At 40.1% G+C, this 20,988-nt stretch overlaps 2 protein-coding genes across 2 annotated transcripts in view; one reads left to right on the top strand and one right to left on the bottom strand.

Annotated features, from left to right (window-relative positions):
• Positions 1–6,493, top strand: part of KCNG1 (potassium voltage-gated channel modifier subfamily G member 1) — a 12,887-nt gene extending 6,394 nt beyond the window's left edge. The window contains exon 3 of the mRNA XM_074920601.1: positions 369–6,493. Within this exon, the coding sequence (XP_074776702.1) occupies positions 369–1,139 (771 nt within the window). The 3' untranslated portion in view covers positions 1,140–6,493. The remainder of the gene's footprint in view (positions 1–368) is intronic.
• Positions 6,494–17,709: 11,216 nt separating this feature from the next.
• On the bottom strand, positions 17,710–20,879 carry MOCS3 (molybdenum cofactor synthesis 3). The gene has a single exon (XM_074920511.1). The coding sequence runs from the start codon at positions 20,875–20,877 to the stop codon at positions 19,474–19,476; it is 1,404 nt and encodes a 467-aa protein (XP_074776612.1). The 5' UTR covers positions 20,878–20,879; the 3' UTR covers positions 17,710–19,473.
• Positions 20,880–20,988: the final 109 nt, after the last annotated feature.

Raw genomic sequence — 20,988 nt, 5'->3', positions numbered from 1 at the left:
TTTGAAATCTTACATGACTGTGTTCAATTTCTTGTAAGAATTAATCATATCAAGCTTTATGTCCAAAGAAAATTTTGTTAGTGTGCACTCTTCTGTACAACTGTATATTACCTTGTTAAGCTTTGTATTTGCTGTTTAGAAAGCCTGAAATTACTGAGTAATATCTTCTGTGGAATAAGTAGCTGCTTTCTAAGTTTTGCATTTAACTTGTTCCAATTTGTCAATGTGTTTCCCCATAGCAACAGCTTCAGTTCCTTTAATATTTTGGGTTTAAAAAAAACCAACACAGAAACCTCTCTTCCTGTCACCGTACCAACTAAAATAGTTATTATCCAGTGCCGATTACAAACTCCTCCTCTTTCCTGCAGGGTGAGTGTTCCCAGATGTGCTACAATATTTTCATTGTGGAGTCTGTCTGTGTGGCATGGTTTTCCCTGGAGTTCCTGCTAAGATTCATCCAGGCAAAGAGCAAGTTCGCATTTTTGCGGAGACCATTAACCCTGATAGACATAATAGCCATTCTGCCATACTACATCACTTTGCTAGTAGACACCACTTCCGTGGGCTATAAAAAGCCCAGCTCTGGGAGCATCTACCTGGACAAAGTAGGTCTGGTCCTCCGCATTCTCCGTGCCTTGAGGATTCTCTACGTCATGCGGCTGGCCAGGCACTCCCTGGGGCTGCAGACGCTGGGGCTCACCGCCCGCAGATGCACCCGGGAGTTTGGTCTCTTGCTGCTCTTCCTCTGCGTGGCCATCGCACTGTTTGCACCACTCCTCTATGTCATTGAGAACGAGATGGCGGACTCGCAGGAGTTTACCAGCATCCCTGCATGCTACTGGTGGGCTGTCATCACCATGACCACGGTAGGCTACGGAGATATGGTTCCCAGGAGCATTCCCGGCCAAGTGGTGGCACTGAGCAGCATACTGAGTGGTATCCTCCTCATGGCATTTCCAGTCACCTCCATCTTCCACACGTTTTCACGCTCCTACATTGAGCTAAAGCAAGAACAGGAAAGAATAATGTACAGGAGAGCACAGTTCTTATTAAAAACGAAGTCTCAGATAAGCAATGCATCACAAGGGAGTGATATTTTATTCCCCAGTATCTCTTCTGAGACTAGGGACAATGAATGAAATTTAAGTTACTATTTCTCCTGATGTCAAGTAATGTTTTGTTGTATCAGATTCCATCTTTTAATTTGCTTTGGAAGCATTTTACAAAGGTAACCCTCATATTAAAATCAAGAAAAGGAGCTATTAACCAGAAATTGATATGGTTTAAGAAGTCTGTTATTATGCTGTTTCTTCCCCCCCCCTCCAGTGTAATGTATAGGACAGATCTTTCACTGAGATCATACAGTGGGTTTTTAGGAATTAAAAGTTCTCTGACAAAAAAAAGAACAACATATAATTATGTACTTGACAGGCTGTTTGCCATTTGTAATACACATTTTTCCAACCGAATCACGATGTATATAATCATTACACAGGCTGCCATTTTTCTTGTTCTTCTTGTATATAAATAATGTAAATACAACAAAATTAATGGCTAAATTCTCTCCCAGTAAAACGCCTTAGAGTGTAATGGAAATAACCACAGATGTTAGTCCCGTTGTGCTCTTAAAAAAACATTAAGTAAGATTTGTCATTCACAACAGCAACTGTATATTTCTTTGTAAGTCAACTCTAAATGTACCAGAAAAGAAGAATCGAACCATTTGTATCATAACCTTGCTAAAGATGTAAATACTTACAGCTCACCAGCTTCAAAATTTAATTGAAATTACAGTGTTGATCCTATGTCACTGAATGCAGTATTCCCAGGAACAAAGCCTTTGAGTTTTGTAGCATTTAATATTATTATCAAGAGGTTACTAGCTGCAAATCAAATGAAATATGCATGATGAGATGCCAGTCGTTCCCTACCATCTGTTTCCATGTTTTTACTTTACCTCAGATATGAAACAGAATTCAAAGAGGCCTGTTTCCAGGGGACACCCTACCCATTACTTGGCAAATTGATGCTGCAGCTACCCATTCACATTCAGTATTTGGTTCTTTAAAAGGAGCAGAAAATATATGGTCGTGGGAAGTTGCCAATGATGAAAAAAAGAAAATATCATTTGAGTCATGGAGTGGGGGGGTACTGACAGCTTTATACTTTACTGTCCTCAATCATGAGGGACTTAAGACTTAAATAACTATACCTTTGCCACCATTACAGACATCATAGTAATGGAGAAAATTTTAAAGAGGATATGAAAAAGCCATTAAGGTTCCAAAACACAACCGTGTATTCTTCATCCACACAAGTGTCTGGGTCTAGGTTCCCCTGCTGAAGTCAGCGGGAGCACATGGGTCAACGAGACACTCAGGTTTGGCACGGCTTTCTATGGAGATTAATGACAGACCTCCCATTCATTTTAGAGTAAATGAGATTGGCTTGCATAACAGCTGAGGAGACAAACTCCAGAACTTTAAAAAAATTAATTAAATCCATTTGTTTGATTTCATGTGTGGTGAGAGGTAAAGAAAAACTAATCTGAAGAGTTTCACCTTTTTTTCTTCTCTTTTTTAGTAAATTTACTTATTAACAGTTAACAGCTAGGGAATTTTAGAAGCATTCACCAATGATTCTCTATCCTAATTTTCAAAATTACTACCGCTTATTGGCATCTTTTGGAGCAGCTTGCCAGAAATGCCAGAATGCCTGATGGCTTTGTAATTTAGATTACATTTTAAATGTCTTTAAAATACAATTTGAAGGTCTTCTGATACACTTATTCTTAAAGAATCATTCCAAAACTTTTAAAAATTCACTTTACAAATACTTAGGGCTCTGGCATTCTTTAGCCTGTCGTAGTAAATACACCTATATAGCATTACTGCAGGGTGCTAAAATGTCCAGTCTTAACTCTTGGCAATTAATTATGTGCCAGAGCTACAAATGCAACCAGCTTTTCACTCTTGTTCTTCAGCTTTAATTAGAGTTGGACAAAAAACAGGAACATCGTGACAAAAAAGGGACACATTTTCCATCCAAAATACTCTTAATTTCAAAACTGTTTGATCATCTGTAGCATTGGCTTCAACACAAGTGCTATACATTCTTCTACCTTTGTGTCAGCATTCGTTATAAAAAGAACTGGTAATTAGATTAGTCCTGTGAGCAACAGTTGCTTATCTAAGAATGTGTTTGACAGGCTGAGCCATAAATAAGAAGCTGTAAGTGAATATAAGGAGAAATGAAGACTTACCAAATAAAACCTAAGCTTATTTCCATGTTATGCTAGCTAATAAATGCTGAATGTCCATCCATTTTCCCAATGTCTTTACAGTAAGTTAATGCTCATTTATTTCATGTATCACTTCATCTTTTATCCCAAAATTATAACTTGATTCTAAATTTCTTGTCCAGAAAAAAAAAAAAATATCACCCTGAAGTTGGGTGTTGCTTGAGCAAACCTGTGAAAGCATCTTGCCTGTTGCAAGTTCTGCCTAAGCCAGGAACAAATAAGCTGTCCAGGATGTACCCCTGTGTAATTTTGTACTTGGCAACACATTACTTGTAAGCATATCAACATGTTTTACTATGAATCACTGTAACAAACTTGCTTATGTTTCACAGGAGGTAATACATACTGTAGTCCTTATGCTATCCTATAAATCCAGCTATAAGTCTTAAGAGCACAAGTTAGTATGAAACCCACATGCTGTGTTTCAGCTTTTACTGTGAAGGCTGAGGGTCTAAGATGATTATGCCTCTACAGTATATTATCTGAATTTTTACTTAAATTCATGAAAATTACGGATTGATCCAAAAGCTGTTTTCCTGTGACACAGCTGATGATAGCTACCAAGTCAGCTATCACTCCTTTTTTGCATTCTAACAGCATGTACAGTCAACAAGAAAGTTCCAGTAAAAACACTTTGTGCTTTTCTGAAGTCAAAAGAATTGTCTGAATTGCCACTGATAAAGTGGTGCATGTCTCCAGTAGAGATAGGCTTGCATTGCTATTTATATTATTCTCTGTATACTGCAGTAATATGTACAGGATGAATTCAAACAGCAGTAGCTGTATTAATTTTGATTAATAAAGTGTTAGGCTCTCCTTTCATTTTCATGTGCTTCTTATGGTATAGAAAGTCTGTCACACATGCTGTAGGCGTGCTTGACAACCTGGGGTCGATGAGAGAAGTGAATGGCAGCTAAGGGAGAATTTGGGCTATGAGAATTTGCTAGCTGAAACAGGCTGGCTGTGATAGAAAGCATTTACTAGGAAAGAATGTCAGTATAGAAAAATCCAGGTACCAATTCAGCAGCTGGTATAGGGAAACCTCCTTCTTTCGTGTTGTCCATGTTAATTGGGACATAACTTTAAAATATTTCAACCATTTAACCAAATAATCTAAAATTCAGAAAAGAACAGGAAGGATCCATGGAGATTGGGAAAGAGAAAAATCCCTGATAAAAACAGAATTTCCAGGTAAGGTGGTATATTAAACTACTTTCCCCAAAATCTCTCCCTCCTCCATCCTCCTTCCTCAAAAACAATAACAAAAGCAACAAAAATCACTTGGTGAGTGCAACACTGATAAATGAAGACAGAGCCACAAGGCTTCTCCAACTGTACATCAAAGAACATAATCTGCAAGGTGAGTTGGAATAATTTGTATTACACTAACATTCATTACAGGTCAAGATCTTAGGGAAATTTCTCTTTAGGGAATATATAGGACTTGTCTCCATTTGTCCCTTTATATTTTTTCCACTGTAATTCACTACTCCAGATTTCCACAGTCAGAGGCTTTAGTAGTATCCTTGAATAGTCAGATACTTTAGCAATGTCCAATTAAACAATTAGACAAATCATGCGGAACTGAATCACAGATTTACACTTCATCAGATGCATGTCTGGGAAGGAAAACTGGCATGCTCTATACATTCATGACTTGTGTGGGTAGAATTTAACTGGGTATTCAGGCTGATGCAAAAGCAAAAATTTTTGCTGTAGAAGGTTCTCATTCCTACTGCTATAGCTCTCCTCTGTAACCAAAACCAGTTTCATAGGAATATCTGTGAACAAAGGCTTTCCACTCAAAGAGTCCTTTAGGCTACAGACTGAGACTTGGAGTAAAAATTCATTTTAGGCACTTACCAAAGTGCCTCTATTTTTTATTTTTTAATAGAGTCTAGAAAGAACTAGATCCCCAATTCAGGAGTCACATTAAAAGGCCAATGTTAGTATAGATAAATTGGACTCTTATTCTTCAATTGCACAGAACCACCAATATCTACCAGCACTAACTCCACATTATTTGTCCTTTCCACATCTCATTCACTATCTCTGGGAACCAAGGAATATGAAGCAGCGTAAAGAATCTGGATCCAGAGAGGTCAGCTTGTTCTTGGTCAGGGTCAGTTTGAAACAGTAAGACAGCAGCACATGTAACAGTCCTTGGCAGCTCATGCCTGACTGTAAAATAGTTCTGTTCCATACAATTACTGATCTTTCAATTGCTTAGATAAGAAAAAAGACCAGTAAATCAAAACAAGAGAAAAGGAACAGATACTTCTCATTACAAAGCTACAGAATTTCACATCCTTCTCTTGGGTTTGCAACAGACTGAAAACTAGACTGGATATTGTAAACCTACATAGATTTCATTGACTGCATTTAATCAGAAATTAAAAAAGAAAAGTGACAAATGTGACTTTGAAGACTGTGACAATCTCTGCTCAAGCATCAGTCAGTGACATTAACCCCTAACCTGACCAGCTGACTCTGGCCTGGGTGTCACAGAGTTTCACCATTTTCACATTCATTACCATTTTCATTTCTATCAGTAGTTGCTACAATGGTATATGGCCCAGTTTCTTCTGTGTTAATAGTTCTGTTGGCTCCCTTAGGCATGATTTGACAGTGAATTTAGTATGTGTTTATCCAAAAGATGATATGGTTACCAAAAATATGGGGGGAGGGGGAGGGCAGAGAAGCCCAAGTGCAATGCCTTCTGAGATGGTGGAACTGTGGTATCCCGTAGGCACAAAGAGTGCAACCTACAGAAACCAGATAGAACTGAAGGCATGAAACTAGAGTTCATAACAGCAGATGAATGTTGCCCCTTTCGACAAAAATACACTTCAAAAGTTCTATTGATAACACAGAAAATGCTTAACACTAGATTTACCCACTCACTCATTTACCACTTCCTCTGTAGCATTTTAACAATCCCATTTCAGTATTACTAATGATCTCAGTGTTCCTAACATAGTCGTGATTATATAAAAACCAGGAAAGTGAAAACCAGTTTAAATCCAAAACTTGTAATTCACTGAATATCAGTTCAGCTCTCTGCATGTTCTGTCTTGTCTTGTAACATTAGAGTGTAAGTCCTTAGGACAGGATTCCTTGTTTGGTAGCTGTCAGTCACTATGTAAAATCATACACCACAAATAAAGATACATTTCTACACCACAAATAATGTCAAGGAGCTGTGCTGCCAAACTGAAAATGTTTGGAGTTTGGCCTATGATTAACAATAAAAGTAGACCTTTCTCCTTTTTTGCTCATTGTTTTTGTTTGTCATTTTCCAACATCTCGTATCCTCTAAATACTCCTAGAAATCACTAAAGATATTGAGAATGCTATTAGACCTGCCAAAACCATGGTGAAAAAACTGCAGCATCACAATATCAGGGGATGTTTCTGCCCTGTCCAACAGGGCTTTTACTTTCTTTTTGCCTGCAGGAACCAATCCAGAAGCAAATGCCTGTTGAACAGAAATAAAGTTCTGCCATAACTGGAAACACAGCAGGCCAATTAGGGTAATTAGAGCATATTTGCTACACTTTATAAATATTAATTTGTCATCCTTGTAGCCCTTGTGACATGAGCTGAACAGCCTTGCACAACACTGAAGTCAGCTAGGGCACACAAATACATGTAATGCTGTCGAGCGAGGGTATCAGTTTCTCCTTTATCGGGTACCCGTTTTAATGACTGCAGTTTTGTAATCATTCTTAATTATGGTCATAATTCTATTCCTACATTCATTGTGGATCCAGAAAAACAGGGCTGTAAACTACAGTAATTAGCCACTCAAGTGACTGACCTGGAATGCAAGTACCTCCCAGCCATCATCTTGAGATTAGAATTTTTAAAAAACCAAGGCCATTTTTTTTCAAAACTAGACAGCTCATTTTACAGCTCTCAGGCATGCAAGTAAAGTGGTCAGCAAGTATAATAATGTTTATCTTTCTGTTTAAGATAACAATATAATTAAAATGGTAACTACCACAGAAACAAAGCTGAGTGGACTAGCATGAGTTTCTATAGTTATTATATAGAAAAGCAAAGTTTTGATACAGAATTGCTGAATGATAAATGGAAGTAATACTCTCATTTTCATTAGTGATGCACCTCATGTCACAAAAAAGCTGAGTGGTATCATCCATAACTTTTACAGTGGTAGTAGTTCCCAGGTCAACCAAGGAAAAGACAACTCAGCTTCACTCATAAAGAAAAGCACATTTTGGGAAATCAATAAATACTATCCTCCAGCAGACCAGATCCTACACTGTGGAATTGCAGGTGTCTTTAATTTTGGAGAAGAATGTTTCTGGGGACAACCTGGCCGGGGAAAGTTAAGGCTGCAAAGCATCTCATGGCACAGCAAGTGGGTGAAGTTATCTTTTTAGTTAGGTGAGAGAGCACAAATCCAACATGGGCAACATAGGATGAAAATGAACATAATTTGATGGGAACAGGAAAGAAGCATCAGCAACAATAGCATGAGGTAAGGCTGGTGTCCTCATCCCACCACAGAGGCTTCCATAAGCCCCGAAATTGCATTAATAAAACATTCCTCTTGGTGGGACCTGTGCTATTCTGCATGTGCATTTTTTCTTACCAACTCCTTGATCTTCCACTGACAGCAGGAACTCTTCCTCACAGCTAAAGTACTTCAAGCACTTGCACAGGACCATGATGCATATTTAAGCTTTCCCATACTACTGATATGCAAAGCCAAAGAGAATGTTTTCCCTGTAAATCAAAATCTTGTTATTATTTGCTATATTTGAGTATGTCTGTATTTCTAACTATGAAAGTTATAGTGCTCAAAATGCATGACGAGCCACAGAGGATGCGCGGGTCAGTGCTGCTGGAAGAGTCAGGAGTTACTAAGAAACACTATAAATCCAAGCTGTGTGTCACTGCCTGGGTACAATAAGGAGTTTTCATCTATGCAGAGCGGAGAGTGAGCCCGATGCAAGGATCCTACATTGCCATCTACGGGCCACTCCCGGCACCTCCCGGCTGAGTCTGAGTCCTGGCCCCCCGTCCTCAAGCATCCATCTGCACCAGTCGTCTTTAAAAAGATGTATAAAATATTCTGAGATATTAGTTTTAAAATATAGTCGAAAAAATTAAATCCATTGCACTGCTTGGCTTCTGCATACGTGGCCTCTCATTTGCCAGAGCAGGCTGTTAGAGCAGACTTAGATCTGCAAGGAAACTAGGATGAAGGTATCACTGTGGTTTCTGGGAAGCATGAAGCACATACTGACACTACATAAATACCTATAAAAATATTTATACAGCATTTATTTGGCTCGAATATTGGTAAGTGACATTTTTCAAAAGGCTATTGCAACTTTATCTGTCTAAAATTAACAAGCTTCAAGGTCACAGGGGGAAATGTGAACACCTCCATCACTTGTACAAGAGCAGTCTGGTAAGTAACCAGTTATGATTGTATTTATAAAAGAAAACACAAGATCTGCTTCAAAGAAAAAAAAGAATCATTCAGCTAGTTGTACCTGTGCAATTGCTCCATGTTTAGGGAGTTTAGATGTGCCTTGCCCAAACCTCTCATTCCCACTCCACCAGCACTGGCATTCCTGCTGCTGTGGGACCAGGAAATTCATCTTGCCTACAAATAAATAAGAATAGAAGATTCCCTGACCCAGTTCACCCTGCAGTCACACGAATACATGTACCAGTCCAAGGCAAAGGGCAGTGAGGTGCCAGGGATGCCAGGGAAAGCCGGTGTCAGCACTGTTGAGAAGTTACATGTGAAACTTTACCCGGTGAGACTTCTACCATCACCCAGTTGACTGGGCTCCAGCAGGGATCAGCAGTTTTCCCAGCCATCCCAGGCACCTATAGTAAACCGGGATCAATCACCCTGCAAAAGAGAGATCTATTTATCTCCCTAACTAAAGAGAGGACTTGAATCTAATCTTAACCTTCAGATGTTTAGTCAGAAAAAGGCAACCTCATACAGAGCATCTTTTCTAACAGAAACTGTGAATGGAATTACTGCTTTTTCATTGTCAGAGGATCAATCTATATTTCTTAAACTTAGAATATATTTGTAAAAAAAGTGAAAGCATGTAAGAGACAAAGCATCACCATGTTATGTTCAAAAGAGAACTGTCACCAAAGCACTGATCTGCAGGCAGGCACAGAATTTAACACAGTGGATTGGTCAATCTCAATAGAGAAAGTGATCTAGTCTTTCTGTGTTGGTAAAGCAGCTGGAAATAACAGCAGGGACTGTTCAGAGCAACAGGCTGCATTGCAAATAAAAGTTAAGCCTTGTGAATTCCAAATGGCCAATGTCACCCCTAGGGTGTAAACTTGTAGCTGGAGCTGCTGCTCCGTTACAAGACTGGGTCATCTAAACCCAAACTTCCAGTGTCCTGCTCTCCCAGAGCCACGAACCCACACATTCCTCTCAGAGGCACTGACTCTCCTTGTAAGCAATTGACCCACTGCTTTGCTGGGGTTAATTTTCTTGAAAAGGCTCCCTGGGGAATAAATGAACACCAACATCTGCAGAAGGAAGGGACAGAAATGAGAAGTTTCCAACAGGAGGGTCAGTGCCAACACTAATTTAGTGACCCGTGGATGAGGGAGAGAACAGAAACAGGGGGCTCTAAGCTTCACCCTGGGAGGAGAGAAAGAAATGCTGCTCCTGGGAGAGCTGTCAGCTGGAGATATTCTACAGTTAATGCAAAACAAACCTTGCCTTTAGGAAAAGAAGGACTTTCACATTCATTCCTGTAAACAAACAAGATGGCACCAAGGCACTAATCCGCAATCTGCCAGCCAAAGCCTAATGACCTTGTGAGGTTCAGGTTCTAAATTAAACAACAGCCAAACAGGAAATACTTGCTTCCCTGTTGTCTGAAGTTTAGGGGGGGGGGGGGGGGGGGGGAAAGGACAGCGCTGTAGCTTCTTAGACAAAACACTACCACATTAAACTTCCATGACAGTTCATTTAGCACTAGGGATGCACTCACATTCAGCATATTGTCCATTACTTGTGAATAGACTAACCTCCTCTTCTACACATAATTTCTGCATGGGATTTTGGCTCTGAACTTGTATCAGTAGAACTACTTAAGACCTAAGTAGTCTTCTGCATGCTTAGAACTGGCTAGAGAGAGAAAAAACAGTTAAAGAACATAAACAGATAGACATGAAGGGTATGGTGCAACAATGATAAATAAGGACAATTTTCCTGTACTGTAACTACTTACAGTACAGCTATCTCATCTTCCCAGCTGCACCTCTGCAGGCACTGCAACAATGGTGAATCATATGGACAGCTGAAAGAGAGAATTAGGTGCCCAGCAGAGTGGAGGTCTGACAGTGCTGCGAGCGGTGCCTGAACAAGAGCCTTTGAGATGTCAGCACAGGTCTGGGAGAAAAGCTGTCAGCCTCGTCCTGTCACCGACTCATTGGTAGACAGAAAATTGAGAACAGTAGTAGTATCACACAGTCATCTCTAGAACACCATCTCCAGGAAGAAAGAGCCAGTTCCTCCGGTAAGTATCAATTCAAGTTATCCAGGCGGATATTGGAAGAACAGATATGTACCTTCATCTCCTCCCAGAACTCCAGTGAGTTCCAGCTCCTCTGAACAACTGATTATTAATATTACATGAAACTGACAATGCTAAGACTAAAAGGAATCTGGTTTTGAGTCCTGGAAATCTTCTCTTATCCCAGGACAAGTCACAAAACTTCTCCCTTTTGTTCAGGTTTAGCTACTGCTGGAATACAGAACGTCCAACAGCACCAGGGGGTTATAAATCAGTCCCCACCAATGTCTATAATTTGAGTAGTGTGCAAAAACTTAAAACTTTTTTATTCTTAGCAATTGTCACATTATACTAGTAGAGTAAGTAGAATAATGGTTCACTTTTGATTTTTCTTAGAAGAATCGAACATCCATGCTGCTGTTGTTTCTAATCATAGTACAAAAGGAAAGGAAATAAAGAAGGAAACATGGTAAGAAGCTACAGAACGATCACTGTCGAAAAAGGCTATCAAGACGAGAACATTAAGTTTAAGCTTGTCACTATGAAAACTGAGGAAGTGATTGAGATAACTGCATCCGAGAAATAACTACAAGAAACTTCATCTCAGAAATGGTGCTTTAAATGGATTGTAATATGGCAACTAAAGATGCTTTGAGAAGGAGGTTAACACTTAGCAAGGCAGCAGATGAGGAGGCCTCAGCAGAACTTTGGGCAGAAAGCACAGGCAAGGAATTAAATTATTGTTATAAAATTATCAATATCCAGATATTCCTTTGATCAGTAGAGCAAGAAAGAGTGAATGAAAGATGAGCACTAGAGTTCCCAGTGTTGAAGAACATGTTGGTGCTCTCATCTGAAAGGAAGGAAAACCAGAAAGACACACCAACACAAATTCAGTTTCAGTAAACTGAAGGTGAAAAGGCACCTATAGGGTGCTTTTATGAGGTCCAACCATTGTTACTCCCATTATCACAGTCATAAAATAGAAACTGAGAGCTGAGTTTCAAAAAGGTATTTGAAATGGACAATATGCATATCCTGGAAATTATTAATTATTTCTATAAATTCTACCTAACACTGTTCTATCACACAGCATCTGGAATATTCCTGTGCTCTGGGCATGCCCATACATATATGTACATATAAATATATATATAAAAAGACAAGTTTAAATGCTTTGATTTTTTTTTAAGAGCTTCAAACCCTTATATTGTGAAGAAATCTATTTCACAAAATAAGAACTTCCTTTCGCTACTCATGAGCAGGTGAATGCCCATCTGTATAAGAGACTTAATTGGCCAGTCAAACATATAAGGAGCCATTTTAAATTTGGAAATAACCTTTCTTTGCAAGCAGAGATTTGGTCTCCTAGCAACAGCATGAACACCTTGTGAACAAAACTGCGGCTTATTTGCACAGAAGGGCCTCGTGCCATGGGCATGGAGAAGCCATAAGAACATTCAGCTGCCGGTTTCTTCCTTCAGCGACTGATGGTGAAGGGTCAGGTCAGCAAAGCCTACAGTCGACACACACAGGAGTGAAGGAAGGCCTGTAGCTGAATCCATGCACGTTGTGTGCATTCTTCTAGCTAAGCACTCATTTCCAGGTCTAGGTTCTGGCTACAGCCGTAGCCTGATTCTAGCTTTCAATAGATACTATAATTTTAAGTAGACCTGATGCAGAATAGGAATTGCTTCTTTTCTGGTTGGAAAACTTGTACTACAATAGGACTAGACTAAAATGATATCAATTTGCCTTTCTGATAAGATCGTATTAGAATTGCAGGTACTTCACAATAAAAAGAACAAGAGGTCTGAGCAGAACAATCCCATAGATATATTTCAGTTGGCTCTGACAATCAGCTGAATCAATCATATGAAATATATTGTGAAGACAAGATTAAATTAACCCATTTAATAATAAGAAACTAGAGAATAGGCAAACAGAAGCCATTTTTCTTTCCTGCTGTCGAGACCAGAACATACCAGTTGCTTTTCTGCTGCTATATGGAGAAGGTGAAGAGCATGCAGCTGTATGGCTCAAGCTTCTGGCTGCATAATACAGACGATAATGTATTTGTGCTGTGACCAAGCATTTCTCATTGCTTCCAGCAGAGCAGATGCATTATCCCACTGCTTTGTCCAAGTCACATAATCCATGCATTCTAGTTCTTAGAGCTCTTCTAGAACAACATGCTTATTAAATTGCTTCCTTGGGATCTGGTCACTAGAGAAAGATTTAAACACAACATACACACAGCAGAGGCCAGGAAAAAAGTGACTTGCCCAGGATGAATACAGCCAAAACTTAGCAGAAGCTCTGAATTTCTTCTCAATCTTTTGCCTTATTCATGAAATCATTACTCTTTTGGATAACTCTGAGTTATTCAAGGAGAAAGCTCTGGGAAATCTTTATGTCTCCTTCCTAACCACAGGCTCTAATAATGTACTGCTTCTTTTCCTACGCTGTATTTATTTTCCCCACAAGGATTTTGAAGCTGCAGTGTAAGGTAAGCAGTGGGGCCGGTATATTTAACCAGTGGTAACATAAACCACAGAAGGTTAATACCACAAACCAGGGTGCATGTGTGTGTTTTCCTGTGGTTTACATTAGTGATTGCTAACTGTACTCCATATTCTGCTACACTATGTTAAGATTTTACACTTCTAGTCTTAAGGTAGGAGGAAAAGTATGACCACATCATGCCCACCAGAAATTTGACTCCCTCTGAGGAACTGTAGCTAGCCTCCAGTCGTAGTTATTGCTGCTTTTGATTGCCTTTCTCTTCTCCCAGCTACTCTCTTTAGTGATGTAACTGCTTTTTATTCAACTCTGCCATTTCAAAACTACTGAATTATTTCTGACTGAGGTCCTGTAATCAAAGCAGCAGTTTGTATTTATCAAGCTTCTCGTACCATTGCAGGATGACTCAGCTCCACCCTTCTCACTCAGTGTGGGTCCAAGCTTGGAAGTAACCTCCTCAGTGCCTGTAGTGACTGATCCTTCCTCCCAGCAGGGAGGGGTTCTCATGGGAAGAACTCCAACCAGCACAAGAAAAGATGATCTGGCTTTTTATCTCGATACACCACTCCACAGCATCGGTGAGACTTCCCCTCACATAACTTACCTGAGTAACCACTGCAAACCTGGATGTGTTGGACACGCTTTGGTTTCAGCAGTAAAGTCACACGGCTCCACTTGTCACCACCACAACCTGAACTTGGTTCTGCACTCGCTAAAATGGATCCATGTTTCGGATGCCTGTAAAACAGGCAACATTCAGCATATTCATTGAGAAATCACTTGCCAATAGGCAGCAAATTTTCACATTACTAAACTGCAAGCTATTTGCTAAAACAGGCTGTTTGCAGACATGCATCTGAACCACAGAATATGTTGTTAATGTTTATTCTTGTTCTTCCCCAGATTCCAGTAAACTGCAAGCAAACTGCAAACTGGACCAGTAATCCGAAGTGTCTTTTCATTATCAGCACTTTGAAGAAACCAATTAATTGCCTACAGTAAAAATAAACAAATTGAGGAGTTTCCTTTTAAAGCTTTGTGTTTTAATGTACTTGTTTTTACTAACCAGTGATGCAATTTAAGATCTTTGTATTTACAAGACAGCTGCAAGCTGTAAGGAATTACATTTTACAATGTAATTCTTCTTTCTGAAACACACAAAACCAGTTTGTAAATGAAATGACATTACACTGTTCCTCTGTATTTTCCTCTCACTCAGATAACAGTACTTCTCAGATGATCTCAGATAAACGTGACCTGCTGTAGGTCAATACATTTGCCTTCTCCAGCAAGAAACAGCTGCCACCTTTCATTAGTATTAGGTGATTACATGGAAATAAAAGGCAAAAGCTTTCAGTGTCATACAGGAAGGAATGCAAGGGTTGAACATACTCTTGTTGCAGAAGAGAAAGCAAATCTCTGTTACGTTCCGATCCACAGCTCTTTCAAGTATATCATAACTTTCCCACTGACATCAGCAGGCCCCAGAAGAGGAGCTGCAGATTAAAATCTTGTAAAACGAATAAAACAGCAATCAATGACTTCAGCAGTCTTACAACACAGATTCTGTAAGAAGGTTATTAGAACTAAACTTTCAACACAACTGAAGTGGTCAGCATGAATTCAACCGGTGAATCAGAGTAAATGTGGTAGCAATTAACTATTACAAAGATTTAAATCATGGACAGCTATTGGTTATGTTCCTAGATTTTAAATGAACTTTCTAAAAGTTCTATTAGAAGAAATACCTGATGTAAAAAATATTAATATCTGTAATATGCAAATAATTTTTTTTTACATCTGGCACCTAAGCATTAGTAAGCTCTTTATAACCTTTTCTCTGCATGAACAAAAATCTTTTCTCCTGAAGAGTTTAACACTTGCCTTCCTGTTACTACTAAGTCACAGACACAATTATATCCAGGCAAAAGGAGAAGTCCAGTATCTTCTGGAAAAATCAGTTGCTTTGGGGTGAAGGGAATCTCAACAGCAGACTTTGAGGTTTTTATCCAATAATGATAAACTATATGCTGCATTTTGTTCAAATGCACTGGAACATGTGCACTTGTTTCCCCAGCCACTATAAAGATCATCTGATGTCTTAGAGGCCATTAGAATTGTACAGATGACCAGCTGAGAAACACTGCTCTGGCCTACACAATGGCTGAACCCAGCTGGCAATTTTATCAAAACATTACAGTACACACTGCTCCTCTCTCTCAGGTTAATTCTGCTCCAAACACCGAGCTAGTAAGTCAGAGACACACGTAAATCAAGTAACACCAATAAAGTTCGTTCTAACACTGTAATGACTCAACTTTTTCTAAAATATACAGTGATAAGCAAGTCTTTCATCTCCAGTAATAGAATGACTCAGTTTCAGGAACAACTCACCTAATTAACCAGGACATGCTTTAAGCCAATCCATATGTAATACTGCGATAGTCTACTGCAGGAAATAACAAACACACCACCTTTTGATTTCTGTATTTTGACCAGCACCCGGACTTCAATGGAAATCACAAGCATTCGAACTGATGCAAGTGCCAAGACCTTCCCAAGACCTCTCCTTTTGATTTATACCCATGAACTGAGAGGTCTGCCAGACTCTCCACTGCTATTCAATTGCCCTGCTCCACTTTATTCTATTTCCCCGGTCTTTTTTCAAAAGAACTGTACACAATACAATTTTACAAGTGAATCTCAGCTCCTGCTAAGGTTGATTGCATCTTGTAACCTAGAGAATGATTTGGTTTATTAACTTGCAGTGCCACCTAGCAAACGTCCTTAAAATTTTTTTTTCTGATGTAGTTTTACAAAAGGACAGCTTAGAGCTTTCATATGTTAAAAAAGACAAACTTGTGCTTGCATACTTTTGTCTTGTACACTAGAATTTTTGTTAGAAATTATGCTTACAAATAGGATAATAACAAAGATGCTCACCTATCTAAAATTCTGGTATACGAACTTGGAGAACAAGTTTTGGACATATCCCTTATACTTTTGCCTACAAATAGTTCAGTTAATTGTTGGGGGATTTCTTTGAAATCATACATTTTGATAGTCAGTGATGAATTTATTGGAGTTTTGAGATAAGAGAAACTCCTACCACCAAAATAAGGAGGATTGTAGCTTATCAAGGAACATTAGTACCTTGTGTGTAGACACCTTTTAGACTTGCCTGAAATCTAGACTAGCTTGATTTGCCTTGCCTTAAAATAATAACCACCTCTCAGGACAAAACTAGTTTAGATATTTAATGCTGTGCCTGAACCATGAGGCTATCCCATAGACCTACATCTGGGAGACATTAAAATGCAACAATTCTGAATAAATGCTGCAGCCACTTTCTATTATCCTAAACCTCTAACAGGAAGCTGTTTCCTGTTTAGCTCCTGTGCCAAATTCTAGCAAGCCATTTAAAAGAGAATATAACCAAACAAGCAAAAAGCAACCTCATGATATCAAGAGTGAAGGACAAACAAAAAAACACACTCTGACCTTATCCCTTCTGACAACACATCTGAGACCAACTACACTATAATCTCCTTGATTAAAGCAGCTTGTCTTCATTCACAATGTCAACATGTACCAATATTTAGACAGTGCTTTGGCAGCAATACAAAATAATACAGTTTTATTGCTTCTCTTAGAATTTCTAAGTAGAGTTCTGCTATTATATTTCCTGGTGAACAGGGAAACCACTACATGTATTATAGAGTACAAGAAATAAAGCAAGTCAAAACAAAAGATACATTTCCAATAATGAGAACAGTTTTGGCTTAGTTACTATAACCCTTGATTTTTCAGCCTATCTCCAAAGAGACCAGCACTGTGTGAGAACTGTATTTACAGGAAAATTTGTGTATCACTTCAGCAAACCAAGGGGGAAAAAATGAAATTAAACATAAAATAAAATAAATTAAATTAAAAATCTCCAGCATGTAAAAAATGAATTTTTTATAAGCATTATAGACCCCATCTTTATTTAAGATGCATGGCAGATGTTTTCATATTTGCTGAGAATTCAATTGCTATCCTAAGTCAAGGAAGAGAACACTTTTTTTTTTTAATCCAAAGAAACCTACATTTTGCGTACTCTCTTGAGATCAGAACTGAGCCACTAGTTCTTTCCAGAATAACCAATTCTGTATTGTATGGCCCAATTAGTTTTGCACAGAACTCTATGCAAAAATAACAGATGCATTGCAGATGCTGTACTCCTGTAAGAACTTTGGACCTTAGTTTCTACAGACTGGCAAGAAGGGTCTTTCCAAAAAACCATCTTAATCGAAAAGATCCTTGAAAGTTTGTCTCTTGTCAGTCTGACCTGATGCTTTTTTTTTTTTTTTTGGTCAGTTCTGATATTATTCTATGGGTTTGGTCCATTTTCATTCATCTTTATCACTGTTTTTCCACCGAGTCCTCCAGATCCTTGAGGTATTCATTATTTCTATACAGCACACAGGCTCACAGTCTGGTTTCCTGCTTGAAAATGTGATATAAGAAACACTTACAAATTCGCTACAAAAAACCCTCCACCAAACATCACAGGTTTTAATGACACACCACCCGTTGTTCAGCACTGGAAGGTTGGATATTAGAGAATTATGGCTACTGTGACCTTTTATGTTTCGGTCTTGTCTTGATGTCACAGTAAAGAAAGAAAAATGAAAACACAGGTCACGCATTTCAAACAAATCCTTCTGGTTTCTAATTCCCAAAAGCTGGAACCCACCAGATGCCAGATGTTGTGACTGACCAAGCCTCCACCACCCATCTTAAAAAGATCCTGCCTGAGGACTCTCCCACTGCACACCACAAAGCACTAATGCTTACTTTAAGACATGGCCTCACAACATTTTTGCTGTCCTCTAAATTACAAGAGATACAACTTTGTATTTACAAATTCAGAGTTTCCTTCACAAGAGACTGATTACTATTGAGAGAATCCATGGCATGTTATAATAAAGTAGGCGGTGTGGATGTTCTCAAATTTATTTTACTAAAACATGCCTTTTTGACTAATTATAATGGTACTATTATTTTTTTTTCCCCCCTGTATAATGTGAAGATTAGTCATGACAGTTGTTTTTTTCCTCCTCGGGAAGTAAAGGAAATCCATACCTTAATTAATACAGTAAGAAGATAATTACTATGCTTAAGGGATGAGGACTCAGGCAGCTCTCTGTTGAGAAGCTATTTATTTCTCTTTCTTTTCATTCAGTTCATCTACAAGAATTTTTTAGATATGTGTCGCTCTTTATGCCAGTTAACAAAGTCATGCAGTACAACTGGAGATATATGCAACTACCACAACAAACTGGGAGAAAGCTTATGAAATATGTCTTTGTGTTTGCAGAAGGGAGGCCACATATCTATTTTTTTCTCTCTCACCTCCTCTTCATCTCTCAGTCTTTGAAATCTTCTAAGCCCTCGCAAAAGCATTTTCTGTATGTTTTACAGGCTCGAATTTATGTCTTATCAATATTTAACCTCAGTTTCTCCTCACAAGTGGGAGGATACACTTTTCTGCCAGCCAGCAAATGAGGATGGATGGCTCTGGAAGTGAACACCCTTGCTGCAGGTGCTGTTATTTGCAGTGAGCACTTCTCTTTCATAAATACACAATGCTTCTGTCTTGGCAATTCCCTACGGCAGGTTTAACAGTGCTTCCGACCAACTACACGTTAACAGTTGGGGGGGGTGTTAATTACTGCATGCACTATTTCAATTTGTTAGGTAGTTAGGAGAAGGCATAAAAACTTTCAACACTTGACTCCTGTGCTTTGTTATTCTCCAGATTCCAATTATTAATCAGGAGTTGTTCTCAATCATCACACGCACAAGTAATTATTCCAAGTTTTGACTACTAAATAATAACCAAGAAACACATTTCTTTCCATTTTCATGGATAGTTTCACCTTTTTATAAAAATAATGAGACATCTACAAAAATAAGGGTTTTTTTTTTAAAAATTACCATTAAAAAAAGCAACATGGTATTTCTATCTCCTGTTCTATCCACATGATACAGTCATTACACAGAGAAGATGAAACTCTATGAAATTTACTATGAAAGTTGTTCTTTTTTTCACCATTAGTATTTCTAATACTGAGGAAACGTTGAGTCAATTTTATTGGCCCAAGCCATGAGCCCCCCTTTAATATCCTTAGCTAACACAGAACCAAATTCTTTGACAGGTAACTCCTGCAGAATTCTTACAGCCTTTTGAGAATCATTTCCTAATTTGCAAACAACATATACAGGAAAAGATGTCTGGCCATTAGTTCTCTGTTTTTCTTCATGAATTATTTTTTCTAAGTATTCCAGACACTCTTCATCTTTTTCTTCTAATTTACTCAAAGGAATGTGGACAGCATGTACCAGGCGACAGATATCCACTTCTACCTGTGGACGAACATCTAACAATACATGAGGAACTTGCTCATCCAACAGTTTTTTGTATTCCTCAACAGATATCCTGTCTTTACTGGATAGCAGATGTAAAGTCCTACACTTGTCTGTTGCAGAAGAACCACAAAATGCCTCATAATCCTGTAGGCAGGTGACAGATGGATTGTCACCACAAACAGCACAGTCTGGTTTCTTTGGTCTTAACTTGATGTTGCGAAATCTCCCTTCATGGGCATCAAACATCAGCATGAACTGACTGAAGGAGGAACCCATTCCTGAAGCGATCTTCAGCACTTCCAAGGCCTGGATGCACCCCATGATGCCTGGCACAACACCCAGCACTCCCCCATCCGCACAGTTAGTCACCGTCTCTGGTGGAGGGGGCTTGGGGAAGAGACACCTGTAGCATGGCCCTCCCTGGTAGTTGTACACAACCAGCTGCCCCTCCAGCCGGAGGGCACTGCCAGACACCAGGGGTTTCCCAGCCAGGACACAGGCGTCATTCACCAAGTACCTGGTGGGGACGTTGTCAGAGCAGTCGGCGACGACGTCGTACTGCCGCACCAGCTCTAGGGCAGTGCGAGGGCTCAGGGCGCTGCAGTAGGGCACATACTGCACCGTGGAGTTCAGCAGCCGCAGGGCTGCGGCAGCAGATACGGCCTTGGGGAGCCCTCGGCGGGCCTCCCCGTGCAGCACCTGCCGGTGCAGGTTGCTCGTCTCCACCACGTCATGATCCACCAGGCCTAGGCGGCCGACACCGGCGGCTGCTAGGTACTGGGCCAGGGGGCAGCCCAGGCCGCCGCAGCCCACCACGAGCACAGAGGAGCGGGCCAGGCGCAGCTGCCCCCGCACGCCCAGCTCAGGCAGCACCAGCTGCCGGCTGTACCGCAGGATGTCGGCGGGGCTCAGAGAGGCCTGCGCGGTCAAAGGGGGGAGCTCGCCAGGGAAGGCGGCGGCACACTCCTCGGCGAACCCAGCGTCGCCGGCGGCCCCTCCCGCCAGGACGGCGGCCAGCCGTTCGCGTAAGTCGCGCAGCTCCTGCTCCCGCTGGCTGATCTCAGCGCACAACCGCGCCGCCTCCCCGCCGCCCGCCATGGCCGAGGGGACAGAGCACGAGACCGCGCGTCACTTCCGCTTCCGGTCAGCCGCCCCCCGCGCTCCGGCGGTTCCGGCCGCGCCGCGTGCGCTGATTGGCTGCGGCGCGTC

The sequence above is a fragment of the Athene noctua genome, chromosome 16 (genome assembly GCF_965140245.1).
Source record: "Athene noctua chromosome 16, bAthNoc1.hap1.1, whole genome shotgun sequence".
Classification (NCBI taxonomy): Eukaryota; Metazoa; Chordata; class Aves; order Strigiformes; family Strigidae; genus Athene; species Athene noctua.
Note: the sequence above shows the minus strand (reverse complement) of the source record. Positions and strands in the feature narration are given on the sequence as shown.

Coding starts and splice junctions, on each gene's coding strand:
- MOCS3 (XM_074920511.1), bottom strand. CDS start 20,877: ATGGCGGGCGGCGGGGAGGCGGCGCGGTTGTGCGCTGAGATCAGCCAG.